Here is a 27262-nt window from a genome sequence, read left to right as displayed (position 1 = left end):
TTTTAGTCAGACTACGACTAAAACTAAATCAAAATTTGACGTCAAAATGAACACAGGTAGGCAAACGGTGAAAGGAAGCCTGTCATGAGAGACCTATCACTGAAAATGCTGGTGGCCTGGCTGCTTGCGCTGTCCCTGACTTTCAGCACATAAGTAGCTCAGGAAAGTTGAATGAAAAGTCACAAAGTGACTTGAAGTATTGAGTGTAAAGAGTCAGCATAGCAGGCTGACTACTAACCTTTTCTAAAGGTAGGTTCAAACATGGTGCCATGACAGGATTCCTATAGCTACAGGAGGTTTCCAGTGACAGCAGAGTGAGATTATTACCCCCCTCAGGAAGATCTCCCGCCCTCACAGCCGAGCACTGTTGTCGCCCCCCCCTCTCTGCCTGGTTGCCCGGTGACCCGCTCTGGGCGCACCAGGAAGTGCTGGCCCTTTAGCCGCGATGCATTGTGGGAAGTCCCCTCAGATCCAAGATGGCGGCCAGCAGGAGGCTGATGAAGGTAATGGGGGAAAGGGCGGCTCTTTCATTCAGAAGAAGGCTTTTCAGGCGGCGTGTGTGTTCCCTGGGGCCCCTCCAGGGACGGTGAGCGCTGTGTGGAGACTGCTGAGGTCCCCGCTGGCAGGCCTCGAGTCCCCGGCCTCACTCCGCGCCGCCCGCCGAGCCCGGCACTCCCTGTTCCGTACGGTGTGGAGGAGAAGCGGCCTCACATTCCCGCACGGCGGAGGTCCGGGGGGAGGCGGGGAGGACCGGGCGGCCTCAGTTTCCGGGTAGGCGGCACACATTGGTGTGTGGACACAGAGTCCCCGGCTTCAGTCCCCGGTGTGTGAGTGATCCGGGTCCCTGGTAGTATCAGGCCATGTGTGCTCTGGCCGGGAACTTACCTCATGGCGGTAACAGAGCCCTCCTTTATTATGACTTCATAGTGTCCCAGACCTAAGAGGGGACGGTATAGAGAAAATAGACAAGTCTTCATTGTGACCGGACACATTTCCATTTTGTCTGGGATTCCTCCTAGAATAATATTCAGCACTTCCTGGTATGTGAGGAGGGTGCCTAGGCACTCCTGAACAGCCTGGTCGCTGTGTACCTGCAGTGTCAGATCAAAGGCTGTGATGAGCTTGTTCAGACATGAGCCCCACGCCATCCCGCAAAGAAGCCATCAGCCAGTCATGGGCAGCGGTGATATTCCTCACCACACTGCCCCATGTATACCTGTAGCTTTTATTGGCTGACGGCTTCTTTGCGGGATGGCGTGGGGCTCATGTCTGAACAAGCTCGTCACAGCCTTCGATCTGACACTGCAGGTACACAGCGACCAGGCTGTTCAGGAGTGCCTAGGCACCCTCCTCACATACCAGGAAGTGCTGAATATTATTCTAGGAGGAATCCCAGACAAAAGGGAAATGTGTCCGGTCACAATGAAAACTTGTCTATTTTTTCTATACAGCGGGGAACCTTTGCTTGTTAAGGCCAGTGACACTGTGAAGTGATGACATGGAGAGCTCTGTGGCCACTATGAGGTAAGTCCCGGGCAGAGCACACATGACCAGCCCAGATCACCCACACACCCAGGACTGTGTCCAGACACTTGAGTGCCGGTGTTCTATTGAAATGCCCGCTGTAGAAAAATGCCTTTGATGGGTCTGCGCATGCGCAATGTCACTCCAGCTGATATGTTAATCAGCTGGCATGATGTCAACAGGGCACATGCGCAGTGTCCGACGATCTGTTAAGCGCCGAGGGAGAATGTAATTGTCAGATTCTGCCTCACTATTGCAGGTTGTGGGTGTGTTTTAACCCCGACCTTAGACACAGCCAAAACCCGCCCTTGAACACAAAGAAAACACGCCGTTCAATACAGGCAAAACCTGCCGCGCAACGGTATCTGACAATTTCATTCTCTCTCGGTGCTTAGCAGAGCGTCAGATACTGCCTCTGACAATCTACGCATTCGCTGTGTTGACGTCACGCCAGCTGATCAACATATCAGCTGGAGTGACGTTGCGTACTGCGCATGCGCAGACCCATCAGAGGCATTTTTTGACAGAGGACATTTCTTGATAGAACACTGGCTGCCCAAGCTTCCTTTGTGCGAAATGTGGAGGCCGCTTCCCCTCCACATCGTTCAATCTGAGTGTGCCTGTGTGTGTGTCTACTATTTTCCGTATCTTTGAATATTGTGTTTGCTAAGAAACACATCTAAGGCTCGGTTCACGATGCTGTGAAGTGGAATCTGACTTGTGAGACTCCAAGTCACGTGACATGTCAAATGTAACGTTTCCCTACGAGAGCCATCTTAACTAATCCTACACAAGTCAATCCGAATTTGGAAAAGGTCCCTGCACTGTTTTGGTCCAACTTGGGTGCGATTTCAGACCTTGTACATGCTCCCAAATAGCATCCAAGTTGGATCAAGTACGGCTTTGCTGTCGCAGCAGTGTGCTTTTCTTTTTTTTTTTTTTTTTTTTAAACATGTGTATACACTTTCCACTGACACCACCTACACTGGAAGGGACTTCACTACTCTAAAGCAGGGTATACTTGAGGGAGCGGGTTAAAAAAAACCTCACAGATCCCTGTATCCATACCAGCAATGTGGATGTGTGGCTCCCCCTTGCACTATTGTATTCATATAGTGCCTCCACAGGTCAGAATACACTGATAAGTGCTGCAGCCATTGGATGCAAGTGCTGATTAAATGCTGATTTTCCAGAAGGGCTATTCATGCTCAACGCGTTTCATCGTAGGATGTCGTCAGGGTACCCCTAACAGTTTTGGCCATTTATGAGTACATCCAATAAAGTTGTTATTGAAGCCTCCTGAGCAAATGATCTGGATGTCACATAAGAGTTCTTTGGACCTCCTATGATATAGAGGTCTGGTGGGGCATCTTGTGGTGTGGGGAAGAGCAGTTGAATGCTGAAGTACACCCTAGAACAGCACGTTTACATTAGGCTTTTCACTTCTAGTCTTAGTTTAAAGTTTATTTCACGTTTTGATGTATAATTTGCACATTTGTATATCCTGCACTTATTTACCTATATGTTTGCTCTTTGAATTCATTCACTTAGAGGAGCTCCAGTCGTTTTTATGTTTATTGAAAGTCAGTAGCTACAAAAACTGTATAATAATAAACACACACACCAACCTGATCTAGTTATGTGCTCACCCGAGCGATCGCTTCTCTCCCTGGCGCCGGCAATTCAACTGTGGGCACCCGGGTGCGCATGTGGCGTAGGAGGGGGAGGAGTACTTAAAGCAGAACCTCCCCCTTTTGGGTGGAGCTCTGCTTTAATTTTGGATTTGTTCACTTTTAAAAGGATAGCACACCATATCTATATAGGTTACTTCAGTCCGGTATTTGGATGTTTAAGTGCTGCTGACCCTGTTTATTAGATTGCTTTTTGCACCAAGCGGGCGGGGGGGGGACTTTTTTATTTATTTATTTTCCATCTTTAGTTTTTTCATTTGTAGGACCTAAATCTCCCAGGCTGTGGGTATGGCCTAGCACCGAAGACATGACATCACACTATCCCCCCTCCCAGCTATTCATGGTGTCTGTCTCACACTCACATTATTCTTGCTCTCTTTCCCTCTCTCCTCTTTCTCTCATTATTCTTTCTCTCTCCTCCTCTTTGTCTCTCTACTCTGGCTATTTCTATCTCTCGCCTCTCTCTCTTTCATTATACTCTTTCTATCTCTCTGCTCTCTATCTTTATCTTTAAATTTTTTTTTCTCTCCATCAGCTTCTGTACAACCAGCCTGTTTACAACCAGCCTGTTTTTTGTTTGTTTTTTTTTGCCCAATCAGTGCTGCCAGCAACACTAATCATTGTATTCTGCTGGCGGGCAATGCGCCCCATCAGCAGAACGTAACGCAGTGGGAGTGATTTCCCCAGTCACATTAACCCCTTCCCGCCGACCGTTCGCAGATATGCGTACTCGGCTTTCCGGGGTTATACCGGGATGATGCCCGCAGCTGCAGGCATCATCCCGGTACCGTTGTTTAGAGCGGGCGATCGGCTACCCGTATATAACAACTGATGCGGCTAAAAGCCGCTCGGCTGTTATACCGGAGGAGCGGGAGGGGACACCCCCCCCCCCCTCCCGCCACTCTTACCGGGCCTCCCGTGCGATCGGGAGGCCCGGTGTCCAATCGGCTGTCGGCGGGCTGGAACGAAGCCGTGGGCGGCTTCGTTCCAGCCTTCTCAATGTAAACGCGGAAACGACGTCATGACGTCACTTCCCGTTTACTCGGCTGCCAATGGCACCGAATTAAAAAAAATACACAGTATTCAGAATCGCCGTTTTCTGCGATCTGAATACTTTGAAGTGCAGAGGAGGGATCGGGGGTCTTAAAGACCCCCGATCCCTCCATAAAGAGTACCTGTCACCACTTATTACTGTCACAAGGGATGTTTACATTCCTTGTGACAGCAATAAAAGTAAAAAAAAAAAAAAAATTTTTTTTAAACACAATTTATAAATCTAAAAATAAATAAAATAAATAAAAAAAAAAAAAATTTTTTTTAAAGTGCCCCCGTCCCCGCGAGCTCGCGCAGCGAAGAAAACGCATACGAAAGTCGCGCCCGCATATGTAAACGGTGTTCAAATCACACATGTGAGGTATCGCCGCGATCGTCAGAGCGAGAGCAATAATTCTAGCCCTAGACCTCCTCTGTAACTCTAACCTGGTAACCGTAAAAAAAATTTAAAGCGTCGCCTATGGAAATTCATAGCTACCATAGTTTGTCGCCATTCCACGAGTGCGTGCAATTATAAAGCGTGACATGTTTGGTATCTATTTACTCGGCGTGACATCATCTTTCACATTATACAAAAAAATTGGGGTAACTTTACTGTTTGGATTTTTTAAAATTCATGGAAGTGTCCCTTTTCCAAAAATTTGCGTTTAAAACACCGCTGCACAAATACCGTGTGATATAAAATATTGCAACAATCTCCATTTTATTCTCTAGATTCTCTGCTAAAAAATATATATATAATGTTTGGAGGTTCTAAGTAATTTTCTAGCAAAAAATATGGATTTTAACTTGTAAACACTAAATTTCAAAAATAGGCTTAGTCATGAAAGGGTTAAATCTGTGGATGGGGGAATTGGCACTTTTTTTTTTTACCTGCAACAGAGCAGGTAAGTATAATGTTTGTTATTTTTATAGGGAAAAAAAAATGAGACTTTACAATCACTTTAAGGTATAACATAGGTCTGGAATTGTAGATTGCAGTGGCACTATACATATGGCAAATATGAAAATGAAAGTGTGCATAACCACTTTAGCTCCAGGTCTTTTTCTGACACTTTTATTTACATGTAAAAATCTGTATTTTTTTGCTAGGCAATTAGTTAGAACCCCACAAACATTATATATTTTAAAGCAGAAGCCCTAGAACAGGGATCTTCAAACTACGGCCCTCCAGCTGTTGCAGAACTACTCATCCAATGAGACATTGTAAAACTCTGACATTCACAGACATGATTAGGCATGATGGGAATTATAGTTCCTGAACAACTGGAGGGCCATAGTTTGAAGACTCATGCCCTAGAGAATAAATTGGTGGGTGTTGCAATTTCTTATGTCACACCGTATTTGCGCAGTGGTTTTTCAAACGCAATTTTTTTGGAAGAAAATATACTTTTTTTAAAATTTTAATGCAAAGAAACTGTACATAAGCTATTTTTAATTTTTTTTGTAAAATAAAAAAGATGATGTTACACCAAGTAAATAGATACCAAACATGTCACGCGTTAAAATTGTGCACGTCCATGCAATAAAGACAAATGACATACATTTTACTATCCATAGGCAACTTTTTAAAAGCCTTTACAGGTTACCACTTTAGATACAGAGGAGGTCTAGTGCTAGAATTACTGCCCATGATCTTTTATTGCTGGCGCAAGAAATGTAAACTTCCTTTGTGACAGCAATAGGCTTGTGACAGGTAATTTTTATGGAAAGACCTGGGGTCTATAAGACCCCAAATCCCTCTCTCTCTCTGCCTTTAAAAGCATTCAAACCACCAAGATCTGTGTTTTTGAACGCTTTCGTTTTTTTTAAAAATGGCGCAGTAAATCGGAAGTGATGTCAGGTCATCGCTTACGGGTTACCATAGCAGAGGGCCGATCCCAGCTTTGTAAGGCTGTCCAACCAGCCAGTGGACACGCTGGCAGGTTGCTTAGGTTTCCCTTTTGCCGTTTTTGTGGGTTTTTTTGCACATATTTAAAAAATAATTGGAGGCCTGATGATTATATAAAACCCCAAAACATTACATATTTTCTGAAAGCAGATGTCCTAGAGAATAAAATAGTGATAGTTCCAATTTTTTATATCATACAATATTACCGCAAAACATGACCTATTTTCTGAAAGCTGACAGCCTAGAGAATAAAATGGTGGTAGTTCCAATATTTTATATCACACGATATTACCACAAAGGTCTAGGAAACGCATGTTTTACTGCCGACGCGCCCACCGCCCCAGTGTGGAACCGGCCTTACAGCAACACAGGTGTATACACCACTCCTGCCCGTTGAAATCGATGGGGCAGCGTGGTTATACCGCCGGCATAGCGCTGCTGCAGCGGCGCTTTGCGGGCAGTTTCAACCCCTTTTCGGCTGCTAGCGGGGGCTAAAACCACCCCGCTAGTGGCCGAATAACGCAGCTAATCGACGGTAAATCGACGCTAAAAATAGTTTTACCGCCGACGCACCCACCGCCCCAGTGTGAAACCGGGTTTACAGCAAAACAGACAGAAATAGACCACTTGAACTCTGGAAAGTTTTACCCCCTTCATGACCAGGCCATTTTTTGCTATTCAGCACTGTGCTACTTTAACTGGCAATTGCTCAGTCATGCAGCACTGTATGTACAGTAAATTTAATTTGTATATATTTTTTTCACACAAATAGAGCTTTCTTTTGGTGGCATTTGATCACCGTTTTTTCCTTTTTATGAAGCAAAAAAAAAAAAAGACTGAGAATTAAAAAAATAAAATAAATATTTTCTACTTTGTTATAAAACATATCCGATAAAATCAAACTTCTTCATAAATTAAGGCCATAATTTATTCTGCTACATGTTTTTGCTTTGCGGCCTGAAATGAAGACAGACACAGTTTTTGTTTTATCCAGCTGTATTTACTCAGTGCAACTTATAACATCCAAGTGAAAGATATAATGCCAACATGTCAGAAAAAGAAATATATTCAAAAACAGCATCACTGAGTTGGAAAAAGGATCACCACCTCCCAAAAATGACTTGTAAATTCAATCAGGTGTAGCTAATCACCTTCTCAATGGCACACAAAGCCATTGACTTTCAACTGGTGATCAGCTGTGGTCCTTTTAATTAGCTCAGCATGAAAAGAGCTTTCTTAGAGCATTTCAGTCCCTGGTAGTGCAACTGAAGCAGACAATCCACTATGGGTGGCAAGGCACTGTCGAAAGATCTCCAGGATAAAGTTGTGGACTGGCACAAGTCGGAAGATGGATACAAAAAAAGTCAAAGGCTTTATCAATGTCTATAAGCACAGTGAAGTTTATCATTAAGAAGTGGAAGGTATTTGGTACAACACAGACCCTCCCTGGATCAGGACGTCACTCCAAACTGGATGACAGAGCCAGGAAGAAACTGGTTAGAGATGCTACCAAGAGACCTACAGCAACTCTGAAGCAGTTGCAGGAATTTATGACAAAGAGCTCTCAAGATTTGGGTGCTGCAGCAGCAACCAGCTGCATACTGGTTCAAGTCACAAAGTAGATATTTGCCAGCACACCAAGGATCGGCACAAAGTGGCGTCCAAGCTGGTAGTTTATTGCATGATCACAACACAAAGGTGCAACTTTTCAGAGTCACGCAGGACCCCTTCGTCAGGCATGTGACTCCGAAACATCGCACCTTTCTTGTGATGTGATCATGCAATAAACTACCCGCATGGACGCTACTTTGTGCCGATCCTTGGTGTGCTGGCAAATATCTACCATGTGACAACAATATCACAAATTCTCCACAAATGTGGCTTGTATGGGAGGGTTGCAAGAAAAAAAGCTACTCCTCAAAGGCCACATGCACTCACTAATGAGCTTTGCCAAAATGCACCGTGAAGATTCTGAGGCCACATGGAAAAAGGTGTTATGGTCAGATGAGTCTAAAATGTAATTATTTGGCCTCAACACTAAATGATATGTCTAGCGGAAATCCAATACAGCTCACCATCCAAATAACATCGTTCCTACAGTAAAGCATGGAGGTGGTAATATCCTGTTATGAGGATGTTTCTCTGCAGCTGGGACTGGAGCACTTGTCAGGATAGAAGGAAAAATTAATGGGGGGAATAAAACGTCAAATTCTTGAGGAAAATCTGCTGCTCTCTGCCAGAAAGTTGTCAATGGGAAGAAGTTTTACCTTCCAACATGACAATAACCCAAAGCACACAGAAAAAATGACCACACAGTGGTTGAAGGAGAAAAAGGTGAATGTCCTTGCATGGCCTATTCAGAGCCCAGACTTAAACCCCATCAAAAATCTGTAGAATGACTCGAAGACTGCAGTCCACAAACAGTCACCATCAAATTTAACTGAACTTGAGCAGCTCATCAAAGAAGAGTGGGCAAATGTTGCAAAGTCTAGATGTGCAAAGTTAGTAGAGACATATTCCAACAGACTAAAAGCTGTAATTAAAGCAAAAGATGGTTCAACAAAATACTTGGGGGTGATCCCTTTTCCAACTCAGTGATTTTTCATTGGCACTGATTGGCATCTGCCTGGTGGTCTAGAGTGACATACCTGGTGGTCCAGTATGGTTTCCATCCCTGGTGGTCGTCCGAGGGGGGCTGCGCTGATAAACAATCAGCACAGACCCCCCGTCAGGAGAGCAGCCGATCGGCTTTCTTCTATTCGCGTCTGTCAGGCGTGAGTGAGGAAAAGCTGATCAACAGCTGATCACATGGTAAAGAGTCTCTGTCAGAGACTCTTTACCTAGATTGGAGTTGCGGCGTGTCAGACTGACACGCCGCAACAACGATCGCCGCGATGCACGCCCCCGGGGGACAACATCATATGCCGCCAGTGATGCCTATCGATGAAATCTATCAGTGCCGCCTTTCAGTGCCCATCAGTGCTGGCTATCGGTGCCACCTCATAGTGCTGCCTTATTAGTGAAGGAGAAAACTTACTTATTTACAAAATTTTATAACAATAACTTTAAAAAAATGTGGTCTTTTTTTATTCGTTTAGCAAAAAATAAAATCCGCAGAAGTGATCAAACGCCACCAAAAGAAAGCTCTGTTTGTGGGAACAAAATGATAAAAATTTGGTTTGGGTACAGTGTAGCATGACCGCGCAATTGTCATTTAAAATGGTGACAGCGATGAAAATTGGCCTGGGCAGGAAGGTGCGAAAGTGCACTGCACTAAAGTGGTTGACTTACCTGTGGACATTTTTGCAAAGTACGCCTTAAAGAGTGTCTTACATTTAATGAACAGATGGAATTTTTGGATTACCTCTTACTTTCTGTCCTGGTAACCATTGTTACCATTGTTGAGCGGTGAATCTCCCCACAGACGGCAATAAAAACTTGATAGAGGGTCTAACCTAGCCCCAATCTTTCTCAGACAGGGATTAATCCTCTGCATTGTGCAAAAGGCTGTTAGATCTTGTATGCACAGATGCTCCCCTTCTTGCATTGTCCCCAAAACATCTCTGCATAAGACAGACTTAGTGGAGTCAGTCTGCACATGCTCAGTTTGGTGTGTATTGCAAGAGAGTTTTTTTTTTTTTTCTTGGGAGAGTGCATGTGATTAGCACAGGGCCAATCTGCACTGTCAAGACAGAAGGTCAGGGGTCCTGCATCCTCATAGGACAGCCAGTGCAGTATGAAAACTTGTCCTACAAGCTTTAACCAGACACTGATAGAAGTCAAAAGTGGAAGCGCAGCTTATCTCTCACACCCCCCCCCCTCCCCCCTCCAATGCTATATTTGGCACCTTTCGGGGGGAACGGGTACCTGTTTTTGACAGGTACCTGTCCCCACTTCCTTCAGACCTCTCCACGGCGAAGGTACGTCAGATGTTCCGCCCCCTCCTCCTTCCCCCGGGCCATTCAGCGCTTCGCGTATACGCAGTAGGCACTTGGCCGCAAGACTTTACTGCCAGTTTCCCTTATAGGTTATGGCAAGGGGCACCCGAGAGCTGATGAAAACATCGGCTTGGGTACCGACATCGCTGGATTCGAGGACAGTTAAGTGTCCTAATATTAAAAGTTAGCAGCTATCTGCTGACTTTTAATTTTTTCATGGGGTGGGGGGGCTGGACCACCGCTTTAAGTGTTTACCTCTTCACTGCTTGTCTTTCTCATGTCATAACTTTAGTTCATTATATTTGCATTTGGTTTAAGACCCATTTCTATCATTACCAACTTTTCTGATGGTCAAACTGTCATGCACTCAAAATCTTTTTTTTTTTTTTCTCAGGAGCTTGAAGAGATCCGCAAATCTGGAATGAAAAATTTTCGTAATATCCAGGTTGATGAAGCCAACCTTCTGACTTGGCAGGGTCTCATCGTTCCAGTGAGTTAAAGTCATGCGTATGATGTGTGTGTGTGTGTGTGTGTGTGTGTGTGTGTGTGTGTGTGTGTGTGTGTGTGTATATATATATATATATATATATATATATATATATATATATATATATATATATATATACAGTGGGGACAGAAAGTATTCAGACCCCCTTAAATTTTTCACTCTTTGTTATATTGCAGCCATTTGCTAAAATCATTTAAGTTCATTATTTTTTCCTCATTAATGTACACACAGCACCCCATATTGACAGAAAAACACAGAATTGTTGACATGTCTGCAGATTTATTAAAAAAGAAAAACTGAAATATCACATGGTCCTAAGTATTCAGACCCTTTGCTCAGTATTTAGTAGAAGCACCCTTTTGATCTAATACAGCCATGAGTCTTTTTGGGAAAGATGCAACAAATTTTTCACACCTGGATTTGGGGATCCTCTGCCATTCCTTCTTGCAGATCCTCTCCAGTTCTGTCGGGTTGGATGGTAAACGTTGGTGGACAGCCATTGTTAGGTCTCTCCAGAGATGTTCAATTGGGTTTAAGTCAGGGCTCTGGCTGGGCCATTCAAGAACAGTCACGGAGTTGTTGTGAAGCCACTCCTTTGTTATTTTAGCTGTGTGCTTAGGGTCATTGTCTTGTTGGAAGGTAAACCTTCCAAGGTCCTGAGCTCTCTGGAGAAGGTTTTCGTCCAGGATATGCCTGTACTTGGCCGCATTCATCTTTCCCTTGATTGCAACCTTGAAGTCCCTTGAAGTCGTCCTGTCCCTGCAGCTGAAAAACACCCCCACAGCATGATGCTGCCACCACCATGCTTCAATGTTGGGACTGTATTGGACAGGTGATGAGCAGTGTCTGGTTTTCTCCACACATACCGCTTAGAATTAAGGCCAAAAAGTTCTATCTTGGTCTCATCAGACCAGAGAATCTTATTTCTCATCATCTTGGAGTCCTTCAGGTGTTTTTTTTTTTTTTTAGCAAACTCCATGCGGGCTTTCATGTGTCTTGCACTGAGGAGAGGCTTCCGTCGAGCCACTCTGCCATAAAGCCCCGACTGGTGGAGGGCTGCAGTGATGGTTGACTTTCTACAACTTTCTCCCATCTCCCGACTGCATCTCTGGAGCTCAGCCACAGTGATCTTTGGGTTCTTCTTTACCTCTCTCACCAAGGCTCTTCTCCCCCGAAAGCTCAGTTTGGCCGGACGGCCAGCTCTAGGAAGGGTTCTGGTCGTCCCAAATGTCTTCCATTTAAGGATTATGGAGGCCACTGTGCTCTTAGGAACCTTAAGTGCAGCAGAATTTTTTTGTAACCTTGGCCAGATCTGTGCCTTGCCACAATTCTGTCTCTGAGCTCTTCAGGCAGTTCCTTTGACCTCATGATTCCCGTTTGCTCTGACATGCACTGTGAGCTGTAAGGTCTTATATAGACAGGTGTGTGGCTTTCCTAATCAAGTCCAGTCAGTATAATCAAACACAGCTAGACTCGAAGGTGTAGAACCATCTCAAGGATGATCAGTAGAAATGGACAGCACCTGAGTTAAATATGAGTGTCACAGCAAAGGGTCTGAATATTTAGGACCATGTGATATTTCAGTTTTTCTTTTTTAATAAATCTGCAAAAATGTCAACAATTCTGTGTTTTTCTGTCAATATGGGGTGCTGTGTGTACATTAATGAGGAAAAAAATTAACTTAAATGATTTTAGCAAATGGCTGCAATATAACAAATAGTGAAAAATTTAAGGGGGTCTGAATACTTTCCATCCCCACTATGTATGTATGTGTGTGTGTATTGCATGATCACAACACAAAGGTGCAACTTTTCAGAGTCACGCAGGACCCCTTCGTCAGGCATGTGACTCCGAAACATCGCACCTTTCTTGTGATGTGATCATGCAATAAACTACCCGCATGGACGCCACTTTGTGCCGATCCTTGGTGTGCTGGCAAATATCTACCATGTGACAACAATATCACAAATTCTCCACAAATGTGGCTTGTATGGGAGGGTTGCAAGAAAAAAAAGCTACTCCTCAAGAAAGGCCACATGCAGTCACTAATGAGCTTTGCCAAAATGCACCGTGAAGATTCTGAGGCCACATGGAAAAAGGTGTTATGGTCAGATGAGTCTAAAATGTAATTATTTGGCCTCAACACCAAACGATATATCTAGCGGAAATCCAATACAGCTCACCATCCAAATAACATTGTTCCTACAGTAAAGCATGGAGGTGGTAATATCCTGTTATGAGGATGTTTCTCTGCAGCTGGGACTGGAGCACTTGTCAGGATAGAAGGAAAAATTAATGGGGGGAATAAAACGTCAAATTCTTGAGGAAAATCTGCTGCTCTCTGCCAGAAAGTTGTCAATGGGAAGAAGTTTTACCTTCCAACATGACAATAACCCAAAGCACACAGCAAAAAATGACCACACAGTGGTTGAAGGAGAAAAAGGTGAATGTCCTTGCATGGCCTATTCAGAGCCCAGACTTAAACTCCATCAAAAATCTGTAGAATGACTCGAAGACTGCAGTCCACAAACAGTCACCATCAAATTTAACTGAACTTGAGCAGCTCATCAAAGAAGAGTGGGCAATTGTTGCAAAGTCTAGATGTGCAAAGTTAGTAGAGACATATTCCAACAGACTAAAAGCTGTAATTAAAGCAAAAGATGGTTCAACAAAATACTTGGGGGTGATCCCTTTTCCAACTCAGTGATTTTTCATTGATGGGGATGGCATTGACACAGCCCCAAATGATCCACAATGGCTCAAAATTGAAATGGTCTAAAAATATTTAGACAGCATTAGGGTCGATAAAGCACCTGGACCAGATGGCATCCACCCACGGATTCTAAAAAAATTGAGCTCTGTCATTTCAAAACCATTGTTTCTAATTTTTAGGGACTCATTAATGACAGGAATAGTACCGCTAGATTGGCGTAAGGCTAATGTGGTGCCTATATTTAAAAAGGGAACAAATTCTTTACCAAGTAACTATAGACCTGTTTAACTTCTATAGGCGGGAAGATACTGGAGTGTTTAATAAAAGACCACATAGATGACTTCTTGCTGGAAAAAAATATATTTTACGCAACAGACCGCATGTATTCATCTAAGACAGAAGTTGTCAAATCTGATTTCTTTTTATGAAGATGTACGTAAAACCTTGGACAGAGGGGTGGCTGTGGAAGTGGTATACTTGAATTTTGTAAAAAGCGTTCGATACAGTTCCCCACACACGATGTGTAGGGTAAAATCTACAGGCTTGGAAATCGTTTCTAAATGGATAGAAAACTGGCTAAAAGACAGAATTCAGAGAGTAGTGGTTAATGATTCTTACTCTGAATGGTCTAAGGTTATCAGTGGTGTACAGTGTTGAGGTTCAGTGTTGGGACCCTTACTTTTTAATACTTCTATAAATTATATAGGGTCTTGGATTAAAAGTACCATTTTAGTCTTTGCAGATGACACCAAACTATGCAGTGGAATAACGTCTTTACAGGATGTCTCCAATTTACAAGCCGACCTCAATGCACTGTCTAACTGGGCGACTAAGTGGTAGATGAGGTTTAATGTTTATAAATGTAAAGTTATGCACTTGGGGGCTAAGAATATGCATACATCATACACACTAGGGGGAGTACAACTGGGGGGATCCGTAGTGGAGAAGGATATGGGGGTCTTGGTGGATCATAAGCTCAATAATAACATACAATGCCAAGCTGCGGTTTCCAAAGCGAGCAAAGTCCTTTCTTGTATTAAGAGAGGTGCGGACTCCAGAGAGAGTGATATCATTTTGCCCCTGTACAAATCATTAGTAAGACCTCATCTGGAATCTGCAGTTCAGTTTTGGGCACCAGTTCTCAAAAAGGATATCGGGGAACTGGAGAAAGGGCAGAGAAGGGCAACCAAACTGATAAGAGACATGGAGGAGCTCAGCTATGAGGAAAGCCTAAAGGAACTGAATGTATGCTCTCTTGAGAAGAGGAAATTAAGGGGTGATATGATCAACATGTAAAATATATAAGTGGTCCATATAGTGAACTTGGTGGTGTTCACTTTACGGTCAACACAGAGGACAACGGGGCACTCTTTACGCCTAGAGGAAAAGAGATTTAACCTCCAAATACGGAAAGGTTTCTTCACAGTAATGCCCTGTACACACGGTCGGATTTTCCGACGGAAAATGTACGATCGGATTGTGTTGTCGGAAATTCCGATCGTGTGTGGGCTCCATCTGACTTTTTGCGTCGGAATTTCCGACACACAAAGTTTGAGAGCTGGGTATAAAATTTTCCGACAACAAAATCCGATCGTTTAAATTCCAATCGTGTGTAGACAAATCCGATGCACAAAGTGCCACGCATGCTCAGAATAAATTACAAGACAAAAGCTATTGGCTACTGGTCCGTTTATAGTCCCAACGTATGTGTTGTACGTCACCTCGTTCTGAACGATCTGATTTTCCGACAGCTTTGTGTGACCCTGTGTATTCAAGACAAGTTTGGGCCAAAATCCGTCAAAAAATCTGTCCGACCGTGTGTACGGAGCATAAGAGTTGTTAAAATGTGGAATAGACTCCTTCCAGAGGTGGTTCTGGCCAGCTCAGTAGATTGCTTTAAGAAATGCCTAGATTCTTTCCTAAATGTACATAATATAACCGGGTACTGATATTTATAGGTAAAGTTGATCCAGGGAAAGTCCGATTGTCTCTCATGGGGTCAGGAAGGAATTTTTTCCCCTGCTATAGCAAATTGGATCCTGCTTTGCTGGGATTTTTCGCCATCCTTTGGATCAAGATTGGGTATATGGGATTGTATGATATTATTATTTTTTATTTGTTTATTTTCATGGTTGAACTAGATGGACTTGTGTCTTTTTTCAACCTGACTAACTATGTAACTTTTGGGAACCAGTGACATTATTATAGTGATCAGTGCTAAAAATGTACACTGACATTGTACTAATGACACTGGCAGGAAAGGGGTTAACATCAGGGGCGATCAAAGGGTTAACTGTGTGTGGGGGGGGGGGGGGGGGGCTCACTGCATGGACACTCTGATCTGTGTTCTTGATTAGCAGGAACACTGGATCAGAGTGTTCATGCTTAGCACGGCAGTCTGCTTGTTTACATCGGTAGACCGCCGTTCTGTTTCTGTGGGGAGCGATCGCGGGTGGCTGATGGACATCTTGTCCGCCGGGCCCGATAATTGGCTTCTCCTGTGGCCAATCAGCGCACGATCGTGGCTCTGGTAGTACGTGCAAGACAGAAGGTAAGGCTGGAGTTCAGCTTTAGCATTAGTGGAGCTATTCTGAGCGCTTTGCTACCACTATGTTTCACTTCCCTGACTTTTCATTGCCACTAAGCTCCCTATCCTATGTTTTCCTAAAGCTGTTTAACCCAGAATATTGCGCCTCATAAATTGCCCAGCTGAACAGTTGGCAATTCGCATTCTCACCTATGTTGAGCTTTTTTCCCCTCAGCTGAACTTACTTTTGTCCCCCTCCTCAGTGTCAACCTGGAATTCTTTACACCAATATATTGCCTCTGCCAAACAAAATCCAGTCTGATCTCTCCCTCATAGCATACAGATCAATTTCCTATCTGTCCATTGCAACCAACTCCACCAGCAACCTGGGCCCTCCTTGTTCTGGTTAAACAAGGAGGGCCCAGGGCCCCTTGACAGCAGGATCTTTTCCTCTCTCCTGTTCTGCCTTTCACAGGATCACTGCTAACCTTAGAGCTTATAATAATGCAATAATACACATTTGTTCTAAGACTTTTGGAGTCTTTCCTAGACCTTTTCATGCAGAGCTATTTCCTAGACTGATAATCTCCTCTGTCGTCCAGTTCAACATGCAATATAAAATAAGCACCCCTCAAAGTTCTAACTGCACACAACAGAATGTTTGGTGTTTCTTAGTTGTGGATTTCAGCACTGTCAGTAAAGCATGTAACATTACCTTTGTCTGGTATGAGATATGCTGTAATCTTGCTCATGACAAGCAACTAAGACATATCCCTGTAGGAGCTTGTAACTTCGACTTGTCCAGCCCTAGCTTAGTTTTATGAGTTATGTGACATTTATGCTACCCCTTAGGAAGGCATTTTTGAATAAAGGTCTTGTTTAGTAAATTTTTCTTCTTCATTGCTCCAGGACAATCCCCCATATGACAAAGGTGCATTTCGGATTGAAATTAACTTCCCAGCAGAGTACCCATTTAAACCACCCAAGATCACATTCAAAACCAAAATCTACCACCCGAATATTGATGAGAAGGGCCAGGTATGTCTGCCGGTGATCAGCGCTGAAAACTGGAAACCTGCAACCAAAACTGACCAAGGTAAGATGGAATAGGCTTTTTGCACAGGAACATGCAGTGTTGAATTTGTTTTAAAAATGGTATTTAACAGCAAAAGCACCACTTTAGAGTTAACCATGTAAGCACAGTTCATAGCTATAGATTTTTGGAAAAATCCTACTTGCTACTTTTTTCCTGTGGTTTCCAGTAACGGTATTTTCCATAGTACTGCCTGTGCTAGGGCTCATACATGCAGTGGTAATTCAAATACTCATACAGTACCTATGCTGGATCTTGCTGGCAGAAACATCCAGCATAAATAACATGTAATGGCGCGTAAGCTACTTGCTTTTATGCACGTTTAGATACACATGTGTCTGTACAGTGTTTAGCAGCGTATATTTCTTCATCCACTCCTCTAGGCCCACTAAAATGCATTTATGTGTGTACACATATTTACAAATATTTAGGTGTAAATTAATTCACAGTACTAATCTCGAGTGTAGGATTTGTTTTTTTTTTTTTTTTATGTCGCAGATCACTGCTATAGATTACAGTGCTTAAACACTGCTATGTTCTATAATAGATCTATGTTTATATCCATAAAAAAAACATACAATTTGAAAGTGACGGTTTGTATGCATGTGAATGAACGTTATGTTATGCATCTCGACTAATTAAAACTCAGATGTAGTAATCGGCTCTTGGGTTTAGTTCCCACCTATGCAGTTTGCATGTGATCGTTTCTGCAGTGCTTTTTGCATTTTTGCACACGCGATTTTGCTGTGTTTTGCGTTTTTTAATGCTTTTTTTTATTTTATTTCTTTTATTTTATTTGTTGTTGGGCAGATTATAAAATGCAAATCGCTGCAAAAACGCACTACATACTTTTCTGCAGCTTCTCTGTTAAAGTCTATTGATACAAAAAAAGCAAAGTTTTGCATTTAAAAAAGTCCCTGACCCTTTCCAAAAACGCAGTAGATGAAAAAAAGCAAGTGAACTGTAGTACGTTTCTGCAGAAAGCACCAAAAAACGCATAGGTGTGAACCGAGCCTTGAACCAAATTGTGTTCTCTTTTTGGCTGTATATTTATTAGTAAAGGTAGATATATAGAGGATGTTATGTGAAAATACTGTGCTGAATTGTGAGTGTTTTTTATTGGTATTTATTTTTACAACACATTTGTTAACTGACCACTAGAGCTGCACGATTAATCGTCAAGAATCGTTATCGCGATCTTGACTAAAGTGTTTCCCGATTCTTTCTATGCAAAGAATTCTCTCTGCTCTTCTGAAGCCACAGCCATCAAAAGAAAGGAAGAAAAAACCGGGCAATCTGCCAAGAATCAAAACATTCTTTATCAGTTGAACTTAAGTATAAACATTGTAACAGTTTGTCAATGGAATAGACTTCCTGCGTAAGTGAAAAAGTTTAACCACTTAAACACAAGTTAAAATTTTTTTTTTTTTTGCTAGAAAATTACTTAGAACCCCCAAACATACATATATATATATATATATATATATATATATATATATATATAATATATATTTTTTAGTAGACACCCTAGAGAATAAAATGGTGGTTGTTGCAATATTTTATGCCACACTGTATTTGCGTAGCGGTCTTTCAAATGCAATTTTTTTGGAAAAGTGAATTTAAAAAAAAAAAAAAACTAACCAGTAAAGTTAGCCCATTTTTTTTTTGTATAATGTGAAAAATTTTACGTCGCGAGAATCGTGATCTTTTTAGTCTAAGCAAAAAAACGTGATTCTCATTTTGGCCAGAATCGTGCAACTCTACTGACCACTAAACTTAAATTTTACCTGTCCCAAACTATAACATAGCACAGTGCCAGTCGAGTTTTCTAGAGTGCCCTTGAGCCCCTGAAATGTGGTAATGTGTTATGGAAGTGCCATTTTCATCAAGGAAGTCCTCACTTTGTCCCACTAGCTCCTGCACATTGCTGTTGATAGCTTTATGAAATTGGGGACTATATTAAACTGGTAAAAAATTGAAAGAGGATGGGATAAAGTTTCAGCTATCCAGGGGAATTGGGTATTTTGTGAAATAAAGCAATCAAGGTTTTAGGGCTTTTAGGTGCTCCAGGGCAAATAGTTTCTGTTGACACTTTAATGTGCTTAAACTTGAACAATGAAGTTGTAGTCCAAGGGAGATTGGAGTGAGGCCTCACATGTGCTACATGACACTGTACAGTGTTTATAGTTCAGTACAAACGTGTAAAACCAAGAAACCAATAAATTTCAAAGAGACAAGGTATTGTCTACAGCTAGGTCTTTACTACCTTTTTTTAGCCCAGCTACTGTTACATGTTCTAAGTTAATTTTCATATGTTTCAATAGTGAATTTGCAAGAGGGTGTGTTCACCCTGATGTAAATAGTGCCTGCACTCTCACATGCAGGGTTGGTAGAGACAGATGAATGAAAAAGACCAGTGTACATCTTCACAGTATACAGTACCTATAGGTAGTGTAAATATCTCCTAAACATGCACCGTTTAGGAGATATTTACTGCACATACAGCCAGTGAAATCACTGGTGCATGCGCTCTGAAGGAATGGCCGCCTGTGCCGTTTCTTCATAGCCCTGTGCCATGACTGGTGGCTCCTGCGCTAGTCACAGAGCCGGAGTCCACGAACCTGGAAGGAGGTCCGGGTGAAGATGAACGCTGTTTCCAGCGATGAGATTGCATCGCTGGAAGGCTTCGTTTTGCTGTAAGTTTCACATAATGTGCTTGTATGCAATGCATACTATCACAGGTAAGTAAAGACATTTTTTTTTAAACAAATAAAAAAAAAAAAAAACCTTTTACAATCGCTTTAAGTTAGCACATGACAAAGTATTTGAGTTCTTCATAGTAATATACTGAGAACTCTTAGACTGGTGGCAGTACCAGCTTGGACAAAAAGCTAAGTTCAGCGTGTTGAGCCATGCTAAAGGTGAGGAGGTTCACCCTCCTTGGTCCTGGAAACTTGTTTAGACTAATCATAGGTTAAATCTGGCCCCACTTGGCTAGAAATGGAGAAATGCATTGTATTGCTCCAGCATTCATAAATATACAGTACATATACAATGTATTATACTTTAACACAACGCTGTATCCTGGCCTAGGCCAACAAGGCCCAGGCCTAGGGCAGCACTTTGCAGGGGGGCAGCACGGAAAGAGTCCCCGCCGGCTTCTGTTACACTACAGTGCAGCACCAGTCTTATGGGGGGACTGGGCTGAGAGGCAAATTAGTCTAGCGTCCCTATAAAGTGGCCTCACTGCTTCTGGTATGCGGGTGGCTGGCATTCTGCAACTGTGGGGGGGGCGCCGCTTTTAATTTTGACTGTCCTTTCATCCTGGACCATAAACCTCCCTCACTGTGCTATATGTTTTCTGCTGCACCATTGGCATGGTTATATCTTCTTAGCCCTCTCCATAAAATTATTAGAAATTTGTGCTTAAAGTAGAACTATAGGCAACACTTTTTTTTCATTTTGGATAGAGTAAGGGAAGGTTATAACCCCTGTCAGTTTATTTTTTTATCATCCCTGTCCCATTGCAATGGTTTTTCTTCACTTCCTGTCCCATAGCCAAACAGGAAGTGAGAGGAAATCTATGCAAATTAAGGGAATCCATTGTCCCCCCTGCCTTCAGAACTAGTGTCCCCACTTGAACATTTCTTAAAACAGCAAGGGGTGTGGCCTTGACAGGAAGGGCCGGGTCATATTTAAATTAGGGGGTGCACGAGTTTAGTCAGGCCTAGGGCAGCACAAAACCTAAATACACTACTGCTTTTACAATTCATTGGCTGAATGCAACTAAAGACTGTTTATCATAAGTCATTACAGGTTTACTTAACTAACCCTGTGGTAGGCACTCCAAGCTACCCTCTCCTACCCTTACCACTTTCACTCACTGACTAAATCTGTAACTAAGGGCACTTTCATGCTCGGGCGGGCGTCGGCGGTAAAGCGCCGGTTTACAGTTGTTTTTACAGCGCTTTTTGGCCGCTAGCGGGGAGATTTTAACCCACACTAACTGCCGGAAAAGGGTTAAAAGCACCGGCAAAGCGCCGCTGCAGCATACACCGCTCCTAAAGCTCCTTAAAGATGCTGCTTGCAGGACTTTTTTTTTTTTTTAGCGTTCTGCCAGCGCACAGCTCCAGTGTGATAGCCCGAATGCTTTCAGGAGACAGCAGAGGCGCTTTGCAGGAGCTATTTTTAGCAATATAGCGCCTCAGTGTGAAAGTAGCCTAAAGATGGTGTGGCAATACTGACTTTATGAAAGTTGTTACTTGCAGGGAGCACATCACCCTTCACACACACCACCACTATGCAGCAGTGTTCATGCCTCGTGATTAGCTGCTAAGGAATTTAGGTGTCATGTGCCCTTTACCCAGAAGTACCAGGGCTATTTTTTTGCTTTGGAAGGAGGAGCTGTTACTAAGAGTGCACACAGTGGCATTCTCCCAAATATTTTATTTAAAGATAAGCGGCAATGAGTTAGTTTGATTTATTAACACTGGAGAGTGCAAAATCTGCTGCAGCTGTGCATGGTAACCTATCAGCTTCTAACTTCAGCCTGTTCAGTTCAAGTGATTGTAAACTCTTGTTTATTTTTAAGTTAAAAATAGCAAACATGTTATGCTTACCTGCTCTGTGCAGTGGCTTTGCACAGTGCAACCCGGACCGGATCCTCCTTTTCTTGGATCCCTCTTTGGTGCTCCTGGCCCCTCCCTCCTGTTGGGTGCCCCCACAGCAAACAGCTTGCTATGGGGAAACCCGAGCCGAGTCACAGCTCCCTGTGTCCTTTCAGACACTTAGCTGTGACCTGCCCCCCCCCCATCCCACGTCCCCCTCACCATTGACTGACTGACTTTGACAGCAGTGGGAGCCAATGGCACTGCGCTGCTGCTTCAGTCAATGAAGAGGTGAGTCCAGGGCAGCCAAGACAGTCCTACAACATTGCTGGATCGAGATGGGCTCAGGTAAGTATTAGGGGGCTGAGGGGGGATGCTGCACACAGAAGGCTTTTTATCTTATTGTATAGAATGCATTAAAATACATTAAGATAAAAAACTTCTGCCTTTACAATCACTTATAGCTTTGCAAAATAAACCTGGAAGCTGATTGGTTTCTGTGCAAAGCTTCACCAGGTTTAGTAAATCAACCCTTTTGTTCCATATAGGTCTTTACTAGGGTGAATCATTTAAAAGAACACTTTCTGATGCCATATCAAGAGAGTGACACCTGAAGTTAGAGATAATGGATAATTCATGCTGGATTGAAGTTATGTCGCACTATATATGTTCATTTGTGCTGGTAAGAGCTTTAAAGGATAAGTTGCATTTATTATTTTTTTATTAGGAGCCTGTAAAGCATTGCACCTGCCATCAGCAGATCGCAGGTGCAATGCAGGGCTCCTGCAGACTGTCCATGTAAGCTATTTTTTGTACCTTGTACAGGCACAGTTACAAAATGATAGGAGGACTCTATGAACTACCTAGAGTGCTCATCAGTTCATTGAAAACTACAAGCCATCAGCCGCAAAAGCTGAAGGCTAGTTGTAGTTTTCCCATTCACAGAACCCTGTAAATGAATGACACGGCTGGGTAGGCACGTGTGTTTTGTTTTTAAATTGTGACAGTGAGTTTGCGAAAGAAGATCCCCTGACTCGCTGTCACTAGAGGCAGCAGATCGGGGAGAGGCTGCAGCAGTGGGAACATGTTCCACCCAAAAAATGGGTGGAACATGTAACATGTTCCCAAAGATGAACTTATCCTTTAAAACTAGACACTAGCCAGCAAACTTACCATAAACTCTGTACAAAGGATGAGATATCAGTGGGTGTTGTTTATCTGAAGATTTGCTGTTAGCTTTGCCCATAGCAGTCTGATTTCACGGGGTTTTGTTTATTTTATATATATATATAGCCTGTCAAAAAGACCGCACTAATAGCTTTTCTTCCATATGCTGTGGTTGTGAAGGCCTACTGTCAAGTACTGTAAAATGTTTTGGCTTAAAACTCTTTCTTGATGATGACAGTTAAAGCCCAATAGTAGTTTCATAAGAATTGCACATCAAGTCAGAGTGGATCAAAATAGCATTGTTAGAAATCGAAAAGAGGTCTATAGTGTCAGGCTCTTTACCTTACTGCATTCTTTGCAGGTAAAAAACCTTCCATTGTGTGCTCCCTCCTTCCCCTCCCTATCACTTACCTGACTCCTGTATTGATCCAGCACTGTGCTCAGCTGCCAGTCTTCTCTCCCGCTCTTCCTGGTCTCACAGGCTTTTCTGATTGGCTCCAGCTGCTGTCAGTCAAATCCTGAGTGTGTCTATGGGGACTCACAGCCTGGCTCAGAGTGAGCCTGCATGTCTGCCCCCATAGCAAGCATCTTGTTATGGGGGGCAGACACAGAATAAGAGGAGCCAAGATCGCACCATTGTGCATAAAAACTAAAAGAAAAAACTTGCAGATTTCACTTGCATAGTCTTGTTCAGACCATGGACAGATTACACGTTAAGTAAAAGGTATGCATTTTATTGATACAAAAACTGAATTAAAAACAAGGTATACAGACACAAGTTACAACAGGGGTTTACAAAATAATAGAAAAAAACATAATGTGACAATACACGTTACACTGATGCTGGATATACTTCACAATGGAACATAGGAGGTATAGTTAGTCCTCAGGGCACAAACATCCCCTCTATGTTTTGCAGGAAACATATCTATCCAAAATGAAAAAAAAAAAAAACGTTTTTGCCCATAGTTCTACTTTAAGGTTCCCTACATGGTATAAAGGGTTGAGAAAAACTACTTTTTAGTTTTATTCTGACTTGATGTATAATTTGCAAAAAACTACAACCGGTAGTGGAAATTCTGTATAGATTTTGTTGTTCTCTTTAAAGGATTAATATTTAGATGGTAATTTTAATGCACTGGAGGTAATGCTGGTTTTAGAAAATGAAGGTCATTTTTTTTTTTGTGTGTAAATCATGAATCTCCAACTGTTGGCTGAATTGATTAAACAAAATGAAGGGACCACATTTTGTCTGCTAAGCGCGACTTCCTATCAAATGCCGTTTTCAGCCTTTTAGCTCAGAGAAAGGGGCATTTAAAGCTTATCCCAGGGATACTCCTAACAATCCTTACAACCAATTTTCTACCTTAGCATCCTCCCTTTTTTTTTTTTCTTTATGAATTCATTACTTAGAAGATATTACAGTACAAACATTTTGGCACAACATAGTAGTCTCAAAGTATAGACATGTATTCTTCTCCCAGAACACTTGAAATATAGATATATCCCGCATTTTTTTTTTCTATTATAAAATGTCATTCCACCAATAAAAAAAAAAAAATTCCACAATTGTAAAAGTACCAGTGATGTCTTCAGTCATAGTTTTATCTCCTGCTATGCTCAGGCAAAGTGAGAGGGCACTATGTGGTGCAGCATGTTGTTTCCCACACCTTTCTTCATGCACCTTTCATCATGCCACATATTCCATCAAGCTTTAGGATATCATCAGTGGCTAAGGTACAGAGAGAATAATATGAGGCATGGGGTGAGTCGAGCTAATCAAGAGTGGGCAGAGCACAGACCGGAAAGGAAGTTCATGCTCAAGTTTAATAGTACTGCCTTCTGTTCATTTCCAGATGACTTGATGATGTCAACACAATTGCAGCTCAAGGACATGGGTTTCGATCAGTCACTCTGCTGCTTATAAAGCAGCCACATGCTTCCAGTCCCCTGCACAAGAAGTAGTAAAGAGAGCTCCTCTGAAATATGACTTTTATGCACAATCAGATAAGAATGCTGCTGTGAAAAAATAAATTGCTAAGATTATAAAAGTATCCATTTGACCAACAGACTACTGAATGTATATTTTAACCAGAGATGCTTTTAAATTATTTAGTTTCAAAATGGTAAAAGAAACTATCAACTGAATAATAGCTGGGGCCTCGATCACTTTTAAACTTAAAGTGGAAGTAAATCCTCAAATAGTTTTCAGCCAAGGAAGAGGTCATCTTGGCCTCTGTTTGATTTTCAACTGCCATGATGCTGCACATGTAATCAGTTAGGACACCAGCCATTTGATGATTAGACAGCTTAGTTGAGAGCACAGCTAATGTGACAATTACATTCCCGACATGTGCTGGAAATGTAACTGTGTTTTGAAACTGTTAAATCGATGGGTTTAGTTCTGCTTAAAGCCACTGAGGGTCATAAGGGAGTGAGAGGGACAGGTGGCCTAAAAAACACCAGTTTGATATGTTTGATGTAAATTAATTACTGTTTTTTGAAATTCCTGTAATTATTTGACATAGGAACTTTGTCTACTGTGAGCTATCCCACCTTTCTGAACTATGTTTCTCTTTCCACCTAGTCATTCAGTCTCTTATTGCCCTGGTCAACGATCCCCAACCAGAGCATCCCCTGCGTGCAGACCTAGCTGAAGAATACTCAAAGGACCGTAAAAAATTCTGTAAGAATGCCGAAGAGTTTACAAAGAAATACGGAGAGAAGCGACCTGTGGACTAGACACACACATACAAGATCTCTTACACACACACACAAGAATTAACACAAATTCAAAAAGCGCAACTGAAGATTTGGAGTCAGCGAGTTCAGAATCCCCTCCTCCACCCTCCCCTGAAAATACACATGAGGCAGGACTCCGCGGGAACATGGAACAGAGGCGCAGCATCAACCCGCGATTTACGCTAAACTCTACTGCAAACTGTTAGAGGAGGATTAAAAAAAAAAAAAAAACAGTGTGAACATGGGAGTGCAGTTCTGCTCTCTGTGTAAAAAAAAATTATATATATATATATATCACTTCTTGCCATTCTTACTGCTGAAAATATTTCATCCTTGTTGTTCACTTTGGTCAAAAAGAAAAAATGACACGCAAAAGAAATTTTTGATTTTTTTTTTTTTTCCTTTAGGGTTTAATTGTAGCATCGCATACAATTTTTTTTTTTTAAATCACCAGTTCATTTTGGACACATCTTGATAAAAGCCCTGTATCTGTTAGGTTTTAGTCTAACACTCCCCCTCCCATTTGTACCCTTTTCAATGACAGCTATTTTCTGACATTTAAAGGGATACATAACCTTGGTCCATCTTGAGCCACCACAAGGGAGGGGATCATTGAACGTTCGGCTCTTAGTTTTCCTTTCAATGTTGCACTGTGCTTTGTGGGACTTGGTAAGTTCTCCTTCAGTTTGTAACAAAGAAAATAAAGTTACTATCAAAAAAAAGAAAAAGAAAAAAAATTATTAAACTGTTGGAAATGAGCCCGTTCTTCTGTAATTCTGCCGGATGTTAAAATAATGTTTATTAAAGGGGTAAACCAAGCTGCTGCCCTGTTGTGACTCTGTGTCTTTGAAGAATTGTCAAGTTTTCTGAACGCTTTAGAGCTGCTTCTGCAACTCTTTAGGATTGAAAATTGTTTTGTGTATAGGTATCTATATTGTATAATACAGATAATTGGGCAGACGTTTATTGATACAAAACTGCTAATTTACTTAATCCAGATTATATTTTTATTTCATGAAGTGATATAGTCTCATTTTTCACCCCTTGGTAAAGGGTATGCTTTCAAAGGTATAGGTTTTAAAAGTTTATTCTTTCAAACAGGATCAAGAAAAATATCATTAATAGATTTTTTTTAAGGTAGGTACACAGTTATGTGATGAAGCATTTACCCAGAGTAACTTAATTCACAGGATAATACCTGTTCTTTATATGTGGACCTCATTATAGGTATACATTCGTGGTCCTGCCCCCAGCCCCTTGTTAGTCTAAGGCCGGCCATAGACAGTGCGATTCGATAGGGCAATCCCTCCTGCAGTGCCATTGTGTTCTACCGCCAGGAGAACACAGCGATTATTGCTAGTGGCTAGAACAGCCACTAGTAGTAATCGCATGTACAATCCGACAGGCTGGTTGTACCCAAGTTGATTGATCAATTTGGGTACATTCAGCCTGTCCATACTTGTTTGGAATCTAGGCCGATTCCTGCTGAACCAACTTAGATTCAAACACTCTATGGCAAGCTTTACTTGCGTGTCCCTGATTGAGTGGATAAAATCCCACAGTCACGTTTTAAATTCTTGTAAGCCAGAGACTATGCATGCACTATGCACTCTCCTTTCCATCCTATAGAGCGTTCTTACACTGTGCTCTGCATACAAATTCTGTAGGTTTGAATGGAGTGCGCACACGGTATATGTACAGACCCAGATTAGAAGATTCGCAATTTTATCCACATTCTCTCACTGGATGAAGGAGAGGTGAGTATTAAACTGTTAGAACCTTTTCACACTCACAGCGCGGCCATGTTA

General features: G+C 42.2%; 1 protein-coding gene across 1 annotated transcript; it reads left to right on the top strand.

Moving 5' to 3' along the window:
- The first annotated feature begins 364 nt into the window (after window positions 1–364).
- UBE2L3 (ubiquitin conjugating enzyme E2 L3) lies at window positions 365–26272 on the top strand. Its single transcript, XM_073629074.1, has 4 exons — window positions 365–503; window positions 10492–10587; window positions 16755–16941; window positions 25300–26272. The coding sequence occupies exons 1-4, from the start codon at window positions 477–479 to the stop codon at window positions 25452–25454; spliced, it is 465 nt and encodes a 154-aa protein (XP_073485175.1). The 5' UTR covers window positions 365–476; the 3' UTR covers window positions 25455–26272.
- The last annotated feature ends 990 nt before the right edge of the window (window positions 26273–27262 follow it).

This window comes from Aquarana catesbeiana, linkage group LG01 (genome assembly GCF_042186555.1).
Source record: "Aquarana catesbeiana isolate 2022-GZ linkage group LG01, ASM4218655v1, whole genome shotgun sequence".
Lineage (NCBI taxonomy): Eukaryota > Metazoa > Chordata > Amphibia > Anura > Ranidae > Aquarana > Aquarana catesbeiana.
The sequence above is the reverse complement of the archived record's forward strand: the minus strand, read 5'-3'. Positions and strand labels throughout refer to the sequence as shown.